This window comes from Oncorhynchus nerka, linkage group LG22 (genome assembly GCF_034236695.1).
Source record: "Oncorhynchus nerka isolate Pitt River linkage group LG22, Oner_Uvic_2.0, whole genome shotgun sequence".
NCBI classification, from domain to species: domain Eukaryota; kingdom Metazoa; phylum Chordata; class Actinopteri; order Salmoniformes; family Salmonidae; genus Oncorhynchus; species Oncorhynchus nerka.
In genome coordinates this window covers 102,908,735-102,927,006 of record NC_088417.1, presented here as the reverse complement: position 1 = coordinate 102,927,006, position 18,272 = coordinate 102,908,735, and the positions used below count along the sequence as shown (strand labels likewise).

At 43.9% G+C, this 18,272-nt stretch overlaps 2 protein-coding genes across 4 annotated transcripts in view; one reads left to right on the top strand and one right to left on the bottom strand.

Moving 5' to 3' along the window:
* The window catches only part of ptbp3 (polypyrimidine tract binding protein 3), a 144,241-nt gene extending 143,205 nt beyond the window's left edge, over positions 1–1,036 (bottom strand). The window contains exon 1 of one of the 3 annotated variants that reach the window (XM_065007680.1): positions 683–1,036. In XM_065007680.1, coding sequence (XP_064863752.1) covers positions 683–817 — 135 coding nt within the window. In that variant the 5' untranslated portion in view covers positions 818–1,036. The remainder of the gene's footprint in view (positions 1–682) is intronic. The other 2 variants (XM_065007681.1, XM_065007682.1) reach the window with 2 other exon arrangements.
* A 9,517-nt stretch (positions 1,037–10,553) lies between these two features.
* Positions 10,554–18,272, top strand: part of hsdl2 (hydroxysteroid dehydrogenase like 2) — a 36,346-nt gene continuing 28,627 nt past the window's right edge. Inside the window, 4 exon segments of the mRNA XM_065007679.1 lie at positions 10,554–10,761; positions 14,696–14,859; positions 15,084–15,182; positions 16,660–16,774. Coding sequence (XP_064863751.1) covers positions 10,745–10,761; positions 14,696–14,859; positions 15,084–15,182; positions 16,660–16,774 — 395 coding nt within the window. The 5' untranslated portion in view covers positions 10,554–10,744.

The window sequence follows — 18,272 nt, the reverse complement described above, 5'->3', positions numbered from 1 at the left end:
AGCTCCCGTTTAGTTGTTTAAACATCTATAATACAACGTATATCTACGAGTAGATCACATAATACTTTTACTTTAGGAGTTGTCTCTTCAAACAAGTTGTACGTGTTCTCTAAATGATGCTTTATATATCAGAGCATGCTGTTGTTTTCCGCGAACAAGACAGAAACGCCCCTTACATATCTTAAAATGGCAGCGTATCTTAATCTAATGTTCATTTTACTGTCCCTCTGCGAGCTGAGGTATCGATAAACATCATGCATGAATAACAAATATATAAAAAGCTAGACAACCCAATAATTGAAGGAAAATGTGTTGTTTTCTATCACTTCCTCAAAATCAAACTCAAATTATGGAACAAGCAAACACCCATGCGCATAAAAACACGGAAAATGGGATTTCCTCTACATGCTATAGTTTTTTTCCAGCGACTTGAAGTCTTGAATATAATAGAATAACACCATTAAATCTGTCTAAACTCTTAAAAGAACCAAAATGTACGGTTTAATTGGCTGAGAGGGGCTTGTTTGCGCCCCCTATCCTACAGCGTTCAGTTCTCTAAATGTTCTTTCCGTGCCTATAATTCCACACTATAAGCTACATGAAATGGTGCGAGGTGTTATGTAAAACAATGTTACATGCGTGTGTGTAATCAGCAAATATTGTAAAAAAAACAAAAACATACCCATCCATTGCACAGAGGAAACAGTGTAGAAAGGACAGTGAACGCTCGGCAAAGTGAAGAAATAGGTTTGGGTGTTGTTACTAGCGCCTCTGGTATAACCCTCGCCCCCACAACACAGAAAATGTTCTCTCTCATACGCACAATGGCACGCTTCCTGTTCCTGACGTGAGCACAGACATACAGACATGTACAGACGCCTGCCTGCCTGCCTCGCTGTACAAAATGGCCTCCCCTCTCAGGCAGCTCCAAAAGAGACACACCTTTGTCACTTTCAACAACGAACACGCATCCAAGCAGGCCTACACCAATCTGCGCCCTAGCGCGCCATCTCCCCGCACGCAGCTTGGACAGAAATACGGCTAGAATAGAGCTTTGCCCGCCATGTCAGAGAGATAGCGGGAGGGGTTATCATGTAGGGAAAGATTGGAGTCGAGCCACTTGTCTGCTGCAGACTAGGAGTTAGTCAAACAGGGATAATCTTGTTCAATAAGCCTGTAATATACATTAATTAATCAAGTTAATGGATCCCACTGATCCAAGACTCTCCATTTTAATCAATCTCCCACAGTCCACACTAATTTACCCCGAGAGAGACACAATAAAGCCGTACCACGTATTCTTATTTCGGGTGGAAGGTAGCCTAGTGGTTGGAGCGTTGGGCCAGTAGCCGAAAGGTTGCTCGATCGAATCCCTGAACTGACAAGGTAAAAATCTGCAGTTCTGAGCAGGCAGTTAACCCACTGTCCCTAGGCTGCCATTGTAAATAAGAATTTGTTCTTAACTGACGTGCCTAGTTAAATGAAGTTTAAATAATAATAAAAAATATATATATACATGTATTAAGCCTGTAATGAGTATGTAGTATACATTATATAAAAGCCTGTAATGAGTCTGTAGTATACATTATATAAGCCTGTAATGAGTCTGTAGTATACATTATATAAGCCTGTAATGAGTCTGTAGTATACATGAAAATAAATCAAATCAAATGTATTTATATAGCCCTTCGTTCATCAGCTGATTTCTCAAAGTGCTGTACAGAAACCCAGCCTAAAGCCCCAAACAGCAAGCAATGCAGGTGTAGAAGCACGGTGGCTAGGAAAAACTCCCTAGAAAGGCCAAAACCTAGGAAGAAACCTAGAGAGGAACCAGGCTATGAGGTGTGGCCAGTCCTCTTCTGGCTGTGTCCCGGGTGGAGATTATAACAGAACATGGCCAAGATGTTCAAATGTTCATAAATGACTAGCATGGTCAAGTAATAATAATCACAGGCAGAACAGTTGAAACTGGAGCAGCAGCACGGCCAGGTGGACTGGGGACAGCAAGGAGTCATGCCAGGTAGTCCTGAGGCATGGTCCAAGGGCTCAGGTCCTCCGAGAGAAAGAAAGAAAGAGAGAATTAGAGAGAGCATACTTAAAATCACACAGGACACCGGATAAGACAGGAGAAGTACTCCAGATATAACAAACTGACCCTAGCCCCCCGACACATAAACTACTGCAGCATAAATACTGGAGGCTGAGACAGGAGGGGTCAGGAGACACTGTGGCCCCATCCGAGGACACCCCCGGACAGGGCCAAACAGGAAGGATATAACCCCACCCACTTTTCCAAAGCACAGCCCCCACACCACTAGAGGGATATCGTCAACCACCAACTTACCATCCTGAGACAAGGCCGAGTATAGCCCACAAAGATCTCTGCCACGGCACAACCCAAGGGGGGCGCCAACCCAGGCAAATAAGCCTGTAATGAGTCTGTAGTATACATTATATAAGCCTGTAATGAGTCTGTAGTATACATTATATAAGCCTGTAATATAATTATATAAGCCTGTAATAAGCCTGTAATATACATTATATAAGCCTGTAATAAGCCTGTAATATAATTATATAAGCCTGTAATGAGTCTGTAGTATACATTATATAAGCCTGTAATATACATTATATAAGCCTGTAATAAGCCTGTAATATACATTATATAAGCCTGTAATAAGCCTGTAATATACATTATATAAGCCTGTAATGAGTCTGTAGTATACATTATATAAGCCTGTAATGAGTCTATAGTATACATTATATAAGCCTGTAATATACATTATATAAGCCTGTAATATACATTATATAAGCCTGTAATAAGCCTGTAATATAATTATATAAGCCTGTAATAAGCCTGTAATATACATTATATAAGCCTGTAATAAGCCTGTAGTATACATTATATAAGCCTGTAATATACATTATATAAGCCTGTAGTATACATTATATAAGCCTGTAATAAGCCTGTAATATAATTATATAAGCCTGTAATAAGCCTGTAATATACATTATATAAGCCTGTAATAAGCCTGTAATATACATTATATAAGCCTGTAATAAGCCTGTAGTATACATTATATAAGCCTGTAATATACATTATATAAGCCTGTAGTATACATTATATAAGCCTGTAATAAGCCTGTAATATAATTATATAAGCCTGTAATAAGCCTGTAATATACATTATATAAGCCTGTAATAAGCCTGTAATATACATTATATAAGCCTGTAATAAGCCTGTAATATACATTATATAAGCCTGTAATGAGTCTGTAGTATACATTATATAAGCCTGTAATGAGTCTATAGTATACATTATATAAGCCTGTAATAAGCCTGTAATATACATTATATAAGCCTGTAATAAGCCTGTAATATACATTATATAAGCCTGTAATAAGCCTGTAATATACATTATATAAGCCTGTAATATACATTATATAAGCCTGTAATATACATTATATAAGCCTGTAATAAGCCTGTAATAAGCCTGTAATAAGCCTGTAATATACATTATATAAGCCTGTAATAAGCCTGTAATATACATTATATAAGCCTGTAATAAGCCTGTAATATACATTATATAAGCCTGTAATAAGCCTGTAATATACATTATATAAGCCTGTAATATACATTATATAAGCCTGTAATATACATTATATAAGCCTGTAATAAGCCTGTAATAAGCCTGTAATAAGCCTGTAATAAGCCTGTAATATACATTATATAAGCCTGTAATAAGCCTGTAATATACATTATATAAGCCTGTAATAAGCCTGTAATATACATTATATAAGCCTGTAATAAGCCTGTAATAAGCCTGTAATAAGCCTGTAATATACATTATATAAGATAATAAAGGATTAATAAACATATCCTGGCCTGTTTCTTCTATCACAGGTTGTTACTAACAGTGATCTTGCTATCGTCTGTGTGGTTCACACACACACACACACAAACAGACAGACAGACAGACAGACAGACAGACAGACAGACAGTCAACGATAAACATTAATTGGAGTATGTGTCAACCATTTACTACGACATTTAGTCCCTGCTGGTTTATAGGCTGTGGAGCTTTACATCAGATGACTGCATTCCTTGTGCAAAATCCCATCTGTGTTTTCCTGCATGTCAACAGTTGTTTGATCACAGTTCTAGCCATGCAGCACAAGCATGTATAAACGTGTTGCTCCAGTCTGACTGGACATACTGGAGTTTTGTAAACACATCCAATGAGAGCCCAACTTCAATACAAAAGGGAAAGCTAGACTTCCAAATGTTATGCTGCCTCGCTCTCTCATCCCGTGTGTGTGTGTGTGTGTGTGACCCATATCACATGGTCACTACAAGACCATGTGACATTCATCGACCAGTAATCTGAGGAATAGCATTACTTGTATAGCTCTGAAAATATATGATTTATTCAGGCTGTAGCCTGTCCTACAGGATATCTCTTCCATGAGTTGTTCTATAAACATTAGCATACAAACCCCCAGCAGAGGGACACAGTGTTGAATGCTTCCTTGTTTCTAGCGGCTGATAGCCTATAAGCTTTTCTGATTCATTCCTATTTAAAACTGGATCTATTGTTTCGAATCCCAGAGCCGACAAGGTGACAAATCTGTCGATGTGCCCTTAAGTAAAGCACTTAACGCTAATTGCTCCTCCTGTAAATCACTCTGGATAAGCCCGTTCTGATCACTAAATGACCTACGACTAAAATATATATACTAAGTGTAACACATTAATAAACAGTTATGGCCAAATTAAGGGGTGGGGGGTTGAAATGTACACAATAGCTACGGGAGGGAAATGGGGGAGGGTCTTTTAAAATTTCAGTCAGGAGGAGGGTTAGTACTTTCTTTTTTTTTTTGGTTTAATTGATCCCGTGGGAGGGTTATGTAAATTGTAATCAATTAAATGTCTTATGGCTCAAGGTTTGAACATGAGTCGCTTATTATAGTATCTCATGTGTGTCCGATGATGCCACAAATACCCGATTATCTGCTGGCGCGCAATATCAAGTGCGCCTAGTGTCGTCTCAATAAAATGTTCCATCCACTAGGCTACCTAAATTATTGGGATCATCTTGTTACCACAAGCCATTGGAATACATTGAGCTCGTTGATAAAACAGACCATTCACACGCCTAATCACACGAAGATCTGCGGCGAGTCTGTGTAAATTATGTGGTTATATTGGAGACAGGTTTATAGCAGTGAATGTCGTCCGGTGCTTAATTTGAACTGGATCCGATCAGAAATAGAATCCGACACCTCTCCGTTTTGGAATGTTTTATTCCAGAACCTATTTGTCCGGATCCGGTACGTTAATAAAAGCGATCAAAGTTAATTTGAGTTGCCTCTCCATTAATTATCCTGCACCCCACAAATAAACGTAATGTGAAAAAGTAGCCCGGGCCTAATATTCTAAGAGTTGAGTTGGTTTGGACCGTTATGGTTTGCGCAACAGTGTAACACCTATGTTTGAGATCAACGTTTGGCTGTGGCCGTGTGAGAAGCGCGCCTTTATCGCTCATTTAACTAGAATGAGATTCACTTTCTATAATCTATCTCCCTCTCTCTGCTCTGATAGACATGAACCTGCAACTCTAATCTCTCCAGCGTTGCACTTCATTTATTTCCTTATAGAATCATACCAACATGAAGGGTTCTGAACTAACTGCAGCACCTCTGATAAATTGAAATACATTTTCCAAAGTTCTAGAATTAATGGTGACTGTTCATAAATTAATTAATTAATTCAGAATAGCCTACTACACCACGAAAAGGCCTATAATTTAGCCACAGGGGATCAATAGCTTCGGGAACGCGAGGCAAATCTGTCAGTGAAAAAACAGCACGCAGACATCACATATTTCAAACCCATTATAAACCCCTGTGAAGAGTAGCTGCTGCCTTTGCAGGAACTACTGGGGATCCTTAATAAATACACTTACTGGGAAATCATCATTTTCATATGTGATTTTTAAAAAATATGTTGACGCAATTACTGAAGGAAGCTACATGTGCTTACCTCGGTGCGGCACAGCCTCAACTATGTGAGCCTTAATGTGTGCCCGCAAACTGGCATAGTGTCGGGGCTGGCAGGAAGAGCAATGGCACTGGGATAAAACCATGCGGCCATCAGCAGCTTTAAAAACTGTGATATGCTGTAAAACACAAACATAAATGACAAATAGTTTAGTAAGATAGTTAGCTAGTTAGTTAGATGCGTCGATCACGTTAGTTAACAATTGCTCACAGAAAACATGACTCTCAGTGATGATATAGCTACTTTAACTGGATAGGTTAACTAACTTTAGCTTGGTAGATTATTTTTTATATATTTAATTTTTATTTCACCTTTATTTAATTATTTAACCCGGTAGGCCAGTTGAGAACAAGTTCTCATTTACAACTGTGACCTGGTCAAGATAAAGCAAAGCAGTGCGACACAAACAACGACACAGAGTTACACATAAACAAACCTACAGTCAATAATACAAAAGAAAAATTGAAAAATCTATGTACAATGTGTGCCAGGTTAATTATAGCCACGTTAATGTTAGACAGAAATAAAAAGCTAGTATACATCTATGAAGAACTTACACCACCAAAGACACAGCTCAATGTGAATGGCAAAATGTTAGCCTAAAGGAAATTCCTCAGAAAGTTTGAAAACATCGCAAACACGCAGAACGGTGTTGAGTGGCAACACATTCGCCGAATTAGCTGATCCACTTTCCATACACCCACTTCGGTTGATCCTCCCACTTCTATTGACACGCCCACTCCCAGAAACTCCAGGTTTGCAGTTACGCATGGTACGAATTATAGCATCACGTAAAGATCTGCCCATCTGCGCAACGCGCTCGAAATAACGACAACCTTGAACGTTGATAATAGCCGTGTTCTAGAGGATCAAAACCGTAATGTATCATAGTTAAATTGTGACTGACCGATGTACAAATGATAATGAATAGTTATTTATGATGTAAGATTCTTTGTAGACCAGTCTGCAGTCGCTTGCAATGCTGAACAAGCCCACTGGTTGATAGTGGCAGGACACAAAGAGCCGGGATCGAGAAGAATGTTGTGTGCAAAATCCCAAACCAGATTACCATGAAAGAAACCAAGTGTTGTAGAGGAGCCCAAAATGTCCACAAAGGAGAGAAAATGTACACTGTATATACAAAAGTATGTGGACACCCCTTCAAATGAGTGGATTTGGCTATATCAGCCACAACCCGTTGTTGACAGGTGTATAAAATCGAGCACACCACCATGCGATCTCCATAGACAAACATTGGCAGTAGAATGGCCTTACTGAAGAGCTCAGTGACTTTCAACGTGGCACCGTCATAGGATGCCACCTTTTCAACAAGTCAGTTTGTCAAATGTTCAACCTGCTAGAGCTGCCACGGTCAACTAGTAAGGCCTTTTATTGTGAAGTGGAAACGTCTAGGAGCAACAATCTCAGCCGCCACAAAGTGGTAGGCCACACAAGCTCACAGAACGGGACCGAAAAATCATCTTTCCTCGGTTGCAACACTCACTAGCGAGTTCCAAACTGCCTCTGGAAGCAATGTCATGGGTTTCCATGGCCGAGCAGCCGCACACAAGCCTAAAATCACCAATGCCAAGCGTCGGCTGGAGTGGTGTAAAGCTCACCACCATTGGACTCTAGAGCAGTGGAAACAAGTTCTCTGGAGTGATGAATCACCCTTCACCATCTGGTAGTCCGACAGGCAAATGTGGGTTTGGCGGCTGCCAGAAAACGCTACCTGCCCCAATGCATAGTGCCGACTGTAAAGTTTGGTGGAGCAGGAATAATGGTCTGGGGCTGTTTTTCATGGTTCGGGCTAGAACCCTGAGTTCCAGTGAAGGGAAATCTTAACGCTACAGAATACAATGACATTCTAGATGATTCTGTGCTTCCAACTTTGTTGTAACAGTTTGGGGAAGGTATCCCCGGATGCACAAAACGAGGTCCCTACAGAAGTGGTTTGTTGAGATCGGTGTGGAAGAACTTGACTGGCTTACACAGAGCCCTGAACTTAACCCCATCGAACACCTTTGGGTTGAATTGGAACGTCGTCTGCGAGCCAGGCCTAATCGCCCAACATCAGTGCTCCTACCTCATTAATGCTCTTGTTGCTGAATGGAAGCAAGTGCCCGCAGCAATGTTCCAGCATCTAGTGGAAAGCCTTTCCAGAAGAGGTGAGGCTGTTATAGCAGCAATGTTCCAACATCTAGTGGAAAGCCTTCCCAGAAGAGTGGAGGCTGTTATAGCAGCAAAGGGGGGGACCAACTCCATATTAATGCCCATGATTTTGGAATGCGATCTTCGACGAGCAGGGGTCCACATACTTTTGGTCATGTCGTGTAGATTTTCCATTCAATTTGTTTTGGTTTTTGGATACCAAAATTGTGCTGGATGATTTAGCATAGCGATAGCTAGCTAGCTAGCCAACTAACGTTACCTATGCTAAATCTTACAGCAGAATACCAAAAATGGGCTAACTGGCCCATAAGAAAAATTGGCCTTATAAAGTATTTAGACCCCTTAACTTTTTCCACATTTTGTTAAATCACAGCCCTGTTTAAAAATTGATTAAATTGTTTTTTTCCCCCCTCATCAATCTACACACAATACCCAATAATGACAAAGCAAAAACAGGGGTTTAGACATGTTTGTTCATTTATTTATTTTAAATGAACTGAAATATGACATTTGCATAAGTATTCAGACCCTTTGCGCAGTACTTTGTTGAAGCACCTTTGGCAACGATTACAGCCTCAAGTCTTCTTGGGTATGAAGCTACAAGCTTGGCACACCTGTATTTGGGGAGTTTCTCCCATTCTTCTCTGCAGATCCTCTCAAACTCTGTCAGGTTGTATGGGGAGATATTTTCAGGTCTCTCCAGAGATGTTCGATCGGGTTCAAGTCCGGGCTCTGGCTGGGCCACTCACGGACATTCAGAAACTTGTCCCGAAGCAACTCCTGCGTTGTCCTGTTGGAAGGTGGACCTTCGCCCCAGTCTGAGGTCCTGAGCGCTCTGGAGCAGGTTTTCATCAAGGATCTCTCTGTACTTTGCTCCGTTCATCTCTTCCTCGATCCTGACTAGTCTCCTATTCCCTGCCGCTGAAAAACATCCCCACAGCATGATGCTGCCACCACCATGCTTCACCGTAGGGATGGTACCAGGTTTCCTCCAGACGTGATGCTGCCACCACCATGCTTCACCGTAGGGATGGTGCCAGGTTTCCTCCAGACGTGATGCTGCCACCACCATGCTTCACCGTAGGGATGGTACCAGGTTTCCTCCAGACGTGATGCTGCCACCACCATGCTTCACCGTAGGGATGGTACCAGGTTTCCTCCAGACGTGATGCTGCCACCACCATGCCTCACCGTAGGGATGGTGCCAGGTTTCCTCCAGACGTGATGCTGCCACCACCATGCCTCACCGTAGGGATGGTGCCAGGTTTCCTCCAGACGTGATGCTGCCACCACCATGCCTCACCGTAGGGAGGGTGCCAGGTTTCCTCCAGACGTGATGCTGCCACCACCATGCCTCACCGTAGGGATGGTGCCAGGTTTCCTCCAGATGTGATGCTGCCACCACCATGCCTCACCGTAGGGATGGTGCCAGGTTTCCTCCAGACGTGATGCTGCCACCACCATGCCTCACCGTAGGGATGGTGCCAGGTTTCCTCCAGACGTGATGCTGCCACCACCATGCTTCACCGTAGGGATGGTGCCAGGTTTCCTCCAGACGTGATGCTGCCACCACCATGCCTCACCGTAGGGATGGTGCCAGGTTTCCTCCAGACGTGACGCTTGGCATTCAGGCCAAAGAGTTCAATCTTGGTTTCATCAGACCAGAGAATCTTGTTTCTCATGGTCTGAGAGTCTTTAGGTGCCCCTTGGCTAACACCGAGCGGGCTGTCATGAGCCTTTTACTGAGGAGTGGCTTCCGTCTAGCCACGCTACCATAAAGGCCTAATTGGTGGAGTGCTGCAGAGATGGTTATCTTTCTGGAAGGTTCTCCCATCTTCACAGTGGAACTCTGGAGATCTATCAGAGTGACCATCGGGTTCTTGGTCACTGACTCCCTCTCCCCCGATTGCTCAGTTTGGCCTGGTGGCCAGCTCTACGAATTCTTGGTGGTTCCAACTTCTGGCATTTAAGAATGATGGAGGCCACTGTGTTCTTGAGGACCTTCAAATGCTGCAGAAATGTTTTGGTAAAAATGTCTAAAAACCTGTTTTATAATTATGGGAATATTGTGTGTAGATTGCTCATTTTTTAAATGTATTTAATACATTTTAGAATAAGGCTATAACGTAACTAAATGTTGGAAAAGTCAAGGGATCTGAGTATTTTCCGAAGGCACTGTAGGTGTTAGGGTTGGTTGTTGGTGCAATTATTAGAATTTCTCTCTTTTTATTTTTGTTTCACAAATGTACCGTGATTGAACATACACTATCGCACAGTAGGTGGCGGCATGCAGAAACATAATGGGCGAACGCCAAGATACCAAAGAAGAAGAACATCTCTAACTGGGGTAAAGGCCACTTCGGCTGCTGTCATCCGTTGGTCACATTGTATCCGGATAGTTTTTTATTTTTATAGCAAAGTTGGAAACTGGACTTGTTTCTGAACTGACTTGAATCGTCCGTTCACATTCTCTGCGTTTAAAAACATATCTGCAAGAGAAATCAGACGTTTCAGAATGTTGCAAAACACAGGGTAAGTAACGTCAGCTAGCTAGCTAGCCTGCTAACGTTAGCCTCTTGGCTACATAACTAGACAACTATATAGTATGTTTTCTCCTTCAAGCTTTTCATAAGTCGTTGATTACTTGCATGTAACCAATTAGCTAAGCTGTAAGAGTAACATTTTTTGACGAGCATTACGAAATACATTTTGTCCAGAAATTGTAACATAAACTGTGTTGAAATGTTAGCTAGCCAGGGTTCGCTTGTAAGCAGTTGTAAATGAGAACTTGTTCTCAACTCGACTACCTGGTTAAATAAAGGTGATATATATATATATATATATATATATATATATATTTTAAAGCAAGTCATCTGGCTACGATAAAGAAAGGTGAGTGAGTTGTCAGTGAACTTTGCTGTTTGTCTTTCACACGCATCCTCTTATCCTGTACATATCACCGTTACAATGTGTACCTACTAGTTATGTAACTATATATTTCAAACAGCTAGACTTAGATTTGTTTGTTTTTTGACTGGTTGTAAACTTAGCAGGCATTTTATCATGTAGGTGAATGCCTAGGTAAATAATATAAAAATGTCACAAAGACCTGATTGGGGAATGGAGATTCAGGCTAAAGGTCACCGGAGTGTAACAGCCAACCAATGAGTGACCTCTATCTCACACCACGGTCACAACATCGCGAGACTTCCAGGTACGCCTGGTCAGGGATTTGAGAAGTCGGTGAAATAATTGAAAAATTCATCCTTAGTCGTTCATTTTCTCTCAATCTAAAGGCACAACCTAGATTCGTGGCAATGTCTTAAGTAGTTGAACATGTTATTACCCCCCAAACTCGTGAAAATGACAAACTGACATTTTTAATATGTAAAAAAAACAACAACAAAAAAAACTTTATTTATCGAATGAGTGAGTGTCTTGATTTTTGACGGCCAGCCGTTCTGTTGCGAGACGGACCTTTTAGGTGTTTCTACGCCTGAGTTCAGCGAGCCAAAAGTCGCCATGACACCGCTTACAACTGTGATAAGAGGATTTCTATTGGATAAGCAATTTTAGCCTGTCTTTGATAACAGCACCTCATATTTTAATGAATGGCCTCTTGTCATATTATGCCAAAGTGATCCTGTCCTTGAGTATTAGCCAATCTCTTTGTGTTGTCGTGCCAACTCCTTTTCTGTCATTGTCAAGACCCTTTTTTTATTTATATATATTTATGTATATATATTTTTTCTTCATGTTTGGCAAACAGACTGGCCCTCAGCCAACTTGAATCGAATGAATTCATTGTGTTAAATTCAGGTATATGGAACTGAACCCAACCCTGGTAGACTCTTGATAGAGTTCCACATATTGCTTTTGTAACAGTATAACTTCAGTCCGTCCCCTCGCCCATACCCGTCGGTTACACTTTAACTAATTGAGGAGACAAAGATGGAATTATCTCTTGATTGGACGATGCCACCTCCCTGAAGGTGTTCTGTATGGATTTTTGCTCTAATTTCTTACATCCTGACCTAATGTACAATGTAGTGGCAGCAGCAGTCCTCCTGAACCTAGCCCATCCTGCTGAACAATGTAGTGGCAGCAGTCCTCCTGAACCTAGCCCATCCTGCTGAACAATGTAGTGGCAGCAGCAGTCCTCCTGAACCTAGCCCATCCTGCTGAACAATGTAGTGGCAGCAGTCCTGAACCTAGCCCATCCTCCTGAACAATGTAGTGGCAGCAGCAGTCCTCCTGAACCTAGCCCATCCTGCCGAACAATGTAGTGGCAGCAGTCCTCCTGAACCTAGCCCATCCTGTCGAACAATGGAGTGGCAGCAGCAGTCCTCCTGAACCTAGCCCATCCTGACCTAATGCACAATGTAGTGGCAGCAGCAGTCCTCCTGAACCTAGCCCATCCTGCTGAACAATGTAGTGGCAGCAGTCCTCCTGAACCTAGCCCATCCTGCTGAACAATCTAGTGGCAGCAGTCCTCCTGAACCTAGCCCATCCTGCTGAACAATGTAGTGGCCGCAGCAGTCCTCCTGAACCTAGCCCATCCTGCTGAACAATGTAGTGGCAGCAGTCCTCCTGAACCTAGCGCATCCTGCTGAACAATCTAGTGGCAGCAGTCCTCCTGAACCTAGCCCATCCTGCTGAACAATGTAGTGGCAGCAGTCCTCCTGAACCTAGCCCATCCTGTCGAACAATGGAGTGGCAGCAGCAGTCCTCCTGAACCTAGCCCATCCTGACCTAATGCACAATGTAGTGGCAGCAGCAGTCCTCCTGAACCTAGCCCATCCTCCTGAACAATCTAGTGGCAGCAGTCCTCCTGAACCTAGCCCATCCTGCTGAACAATCTAGTGGCAGCAGTCCTCCTGAACCTAGCCCATCCTGCTGAACAATCTAGTGGCAGCAGTCCTCCTGAACCTAGCCCATCCTGCTGAACAATGTAGTGGCCGCAGCAGTCCTCCTGAACCTAGCCCATCCTGCTGAACAATCTAGTGGCAGCAGTCCTCCTGAACCTAGCCCATCCTGCTGAACAATGTAGTGGCAGCAGCAGTCCTCCTGAACCTAGCCCATCCTGCTGAACAATGTAGTGGCAGCAGCAGTCCTCCTGAACCTAGCCCATCCTGCTGAACAATGTAGTGGCAGCAGCAGTCCTCCTGAACCTAGCCCATCCTGCTGAACAATGTAGTGGCAGCAGCAGTCCTCCTGAACCTAGCCCATCCTGCTGAACAATGTAGTGGCAGCAGCAGTCCTCCTGAACCTAGCCCATCCTGCTGAACAATGTAGTGGCAGCAGCAGTCCTCCTGAACCTAGCCCATCCTGCTGAACAATGTAGTGGCAGCAGCAGTCCTCCTGAACCTAGCCCATCCTGCTGAACAATGTAGTGGCAGCAGCAGTCCTCCTGAACCTAGCCCATCCTGCTGAACAATGTAGTGGCAGCAGCAGTCCTCCTGAACCTAGCCCATCCTGCTGAACAATGTAGTGGCAGCAGCAGTCCTCCTGAACCCATCCTGCTGAACAATGTAGTGGCAGCAGCAGTCCTCCTGAACCCATCCTGCTGAACAATGTAGTGGCAGCAGTCCTCCTGAACCCATCCTGCTGAACAATGTAGTGGCAGCAGTCCTCCTGAACCTAGCCCATCCTGCTGAACAATGTAGTGGCAGCAGCAGTCCTCCTGAACCTAGCCCATCCTGTCGAACAATGTAGTGGCAGCAGTGCTCCTGAACCTAGCCCATCCTGCCGAACAATGTAGTGGCAGCAGTCCTCCTGAACCTAGCCCATCCTGCCGAACAATGTAGTGGCAGCAGTCCTCCTGAACCCATCCTGCTGAACAATGTAGTGGCAGCAGTCCTCCTGAACCCATCCTGCTGAACAATGTAGTGGCAGCAGCAGTCCTCCTGAACCTAGCCCATCCTGCTGAACAATGTAGTGGCAGCAGTCCTCCTGAACCTAGCCCATCCTGCTGAACAATGTAGTGGCAGCAGTCCTCCTGAACCTAGCCCATCCTGCTGAACAATGTAGTGGCAGCAGCAGTCCTCCTGAACCTAGCCCATCCTGCTGAACAATGTAGTGGCAGCAGTCCTCCTGAACCTAACCCATCCTGCTGAACAATGTAGTGGCAGCAGCAGTCCTCCTGAACCTAGCCCATCCTGCCGAACAATGTAGTGGCAGCAGTCCTCCTGAACCTAGCCCATCCTGCTGAACAATGTAGTGGCAGCAGCAGTCCTGAACCTAGCCCATCCTGCTGAACAATGTAGTGGCAGCAGCAGTCCTCCTGAACCTAGCCCATCCTGTCGAACAATGTAGTGGCAGCAGCAGTCCTCCTGAACCCATCCTGCTGAACAATGTAGTGGCAGCAGTCCTCCTGAACCTAGCCAATCCTGCTGAACAATGTAGTGGCAGCAGCAGTCCTCCTGAACCTAGCCCATCCTGTTCCTTTGTTGTGTGTGAATTGCAGAAAGCTAGCGGGGAAAACCCTGTTCATTACAGGGGCAAGTCGTGGTATTGGGAAAGCCATCGCACTCAAAGCTGCTAAGGATGGTGCCAATGTTGTCATCGCTGCTAAAACAGCACAAGCCCACCCCAAACTACCCGGAACCATCTACACTGCTGCAGAAGAAAGTGAGTACAGCTTGACTTTACCTTTAGCTTTTATCTGGCTTTAGGCTTCAACCACATTTTCACACTTTTGACATGTAACTTTCTGTCTTTTCACCATTTAGTCAGTTTACCAGGAATTATTGACTTCTGAATTATGTGGTAATAAGTACATTGGTGCGTGTTGCTTATCCCTGTGCGTGTTGCTTATCCCTGTGCGTGTTGCTTATCCCTGTGCGTGTTGCTAGTCGAGGCATTGGGAGGCAAAGCGTTGCCTTGTATCGTAGACGTCAGAGATGAAAAGCAGATCGGCGAGGCAGTGGAACAGGCCGTGCAGAAGTTTGGAGGTGAGCAGCAACGAGACATTACACCCCAAATGAAGGGGGAAAAGCACAGAATAACCAAGAGTAAATTAGACCGTGTTTAATATCGGTTAACGCAGAACTAAAGTAAAGGAAGGCACTGCATCACAGTGCTAGAAGCGTCACTACAGAGCCTGGTTCGATCCTGGGCTGTATCACCTCCGGCCGTGATCGGGAGTCCCATAGGTCGGTGCACAATTGGCCCAGCGTCGTCCGGGTTACGGTTTGGCCGGTGTAGGCCTGTCATTGTAAATAAGATTTTGTTCTTATCTGGCTTAACTAGATAAATAAATAAAATATTGCGTAATTGGTGGGCTGCTCCATTAAGTTCTGGGTCCATTCGGGTTAGAAGGGAAACCAGGAGAACCAGAACCACTAGAACCAGGAGCTCCACCTTCTCTCTTACGGGCCGAATGCCCCCTTCCAAAATTCAAAAGATGCTAACACCTGCGAAATCATGATTTGTGCAAATAATTATTTTTTTAAATCTCGAAAAACTCAAATTCCGGAACTACTGCTGCTTGTTAGCTAACGCATTCTGTTCTTTCCTGACAGATTCTACTGTATCAGTTATGTTTACGTTGATCAGTATGTTTACGTTGATCTGTATGTTTACGTTGATCAGTATGTTTACGTTGATCTGTATGTTTACGTTGATCAGTATGTTTACGTTGATCAGTTATGTTTACGTTGATCAGTTATGTTTACGTTGATCAGTTATGTTTACGTTGATCAGTATGTTTGTTTACGTTGATCTGTTATGTTTACGTTGATCAGTATGTATGTTTACGTTGATCAGTATGTTTGTTTACGTTGATCAGTATGTTTACGTTGATCAGTATGTTTACGTTGATCAGTTATGTTTACGTTGATCAGTATGTTTGTTTACGTTGATCAGTTATGTTTACGTTGATCTGTTATGTTTACGTTGATCAGTTATGTTTACGTTGATCAGTATGTTTACGTTGATCAGTATGTTTACGTTGATCAGTTATGTTTACGTTGATCAGTATGTTTGTTTACGTTGATCAGTATGTTTACGTTGATCAGTATGTTTACGTTGATCAGTTATGTTTACGTTGATCAGTATGTTTGTTTACGTTGATCAGTATGTTTACGTTGATCAGTATGTTTACGTTGATCAGTTATGTTTACGTTGATCAGTTATGTTTACGTTGATCAGTATGTTTACGTTGATCAGTTATGTTTACGTTGATCAGGTATGTTTACGTTGATCTGTATGTTTGTTTACGTTGATCAGTATGTTTACGTTGATCAGTATGTTTACGTTGATCAGTATGTTTACGTTGATCAGTATGTTTACGTTGATCTGTCCACGAGATGTCATTGAACATCATTTCGTCTTGAAATTAGTCTACCTTTTGAGATCTGAAAACATCTGACAAGACTTTTTCCATTTGTAAGTGAAGTGTCCCTTTTTTGAACATATGTCTGTATCCAGGTATTGATATCCTGGTGAACAATGCCAGTGCCATTAACCTGACGGGAACCCTGGAGACACCCATGAAGAAAGTGGACCTCATGTTGGGTGTCAACCTCAGAGGGACCTATCTGACGTGAGTGAATGAATACATACTAACAAACAGGATGGCTAGGTCGACTAGGCCGTCATCTATGCAATCCGTTTGATTGTGTGCTATTCTTGCATTCTTGATTGATTCTAGAAAACTCTCTAAGCTTTGGTATTGGTCGCCTGGCAGTTAGGAGCGAGCCAGCAACCCGTTGCCAGTTTGAATCCCGGGTCTGATGAGTGAAGAGCTGGTGGGAAATGAGCTGGCAACTGGAGGGTTACTGGTATCAAATCCTAGATGTCGTCCCACACACACACACGCACACACACACGCACAACAACTGTTCCATGGGAGCAGAAATGTGGGTTGGGACCTTGAAGAATACGGTGATGTAATTGTTTATTCATCACTATTTCATGCCAGCAGGTGGCAGTATAAACTGAGCTGCAATGTGTTGCCTACCTTCTGTAGTACAGGGCCGTCAGCTGACTCTCTTCTGTAGTACAGGGCCGTCAGCTGACTCTCTTCTGTAGTACAGGGCCGTCAGCTGACTCTCTTCTGTAGTACAGGGCCGTCAGCTGACTCTCTTCTGTAGTACAGGGCCGTCAGCTGACTCTCTTCTGTAGTACAGGGCCGTCAGCTGACTCTCTTCTGTAGTACAGGGCCGTCAGCTGACTCTCTTCTGTAGTACAGGGCCGTCAGCTGACTCTCTTCTGTAGTACAGGGCCGTCAGCTGACTCTCTTCTGTAGTACAGGGCCGTCAGCTGACTCTCTTCTGTAGTACAGGGCCGTCAGCTGACTCTCTTCTGTAGTACAGGGCCGTCAGCTGACTCTCTTCTGTAGTACAGGGCCGTCAGCTGACTCTCTTCTGTAGTACAGGGCCGTCAGCTGACTCTCTTCTGTAGTACAGGGCCGTCAGCTGACTCTCTTCTGTAGTACAGGGCCGTCAGCTGACTACCTTCTGTAGTACAGGGCCGTCAGCTGACTACCTTCTGTAGTACAGGGCCGTCAGCTGACTACCTTCAGTAGTACAGGGCCGTCAGCTGACTACCTTCTGTAGTACAGGGCCGTCAGCTGACTACCTTCAGTAGTACAGGGCCGTCAGCTGACTACCTTCAGTAGTACAGGGCCGTCAGCTGACTACCTTCAGTAGTACAGGGCCGTCAGCTGACTACCTTCAGTAGTACAGGGCCGTCAGCTGACTACCTTCTGTAGTACAGGGCCTTCAGCTGACTACCTTCAGTAGTACAGGGCCGTCAGCTGACTACCTTCAGTAGTACAGGGCCGTCAGCTGACTACCTTCTGTAGTACAGGGCCGTCAGCTGACTACCTTCTGTAGTACAGGGCCGTCAGCTGACTACCTTCTGTAGTACAGGGCCGTCAGCTGACTACCTTCAGTAGTACAGGGCCGTCAGCTGACTACCTTCTGTAGTACAGGGCCGTCAGCTGACTACCTTCTGTAGTACAGGGCCGTCAGCTGACTACCTTCTGTAGTACAGGGCCTTCTGTAGTACAGGGCCGTCAGCTGACTACCTTCAGTAGT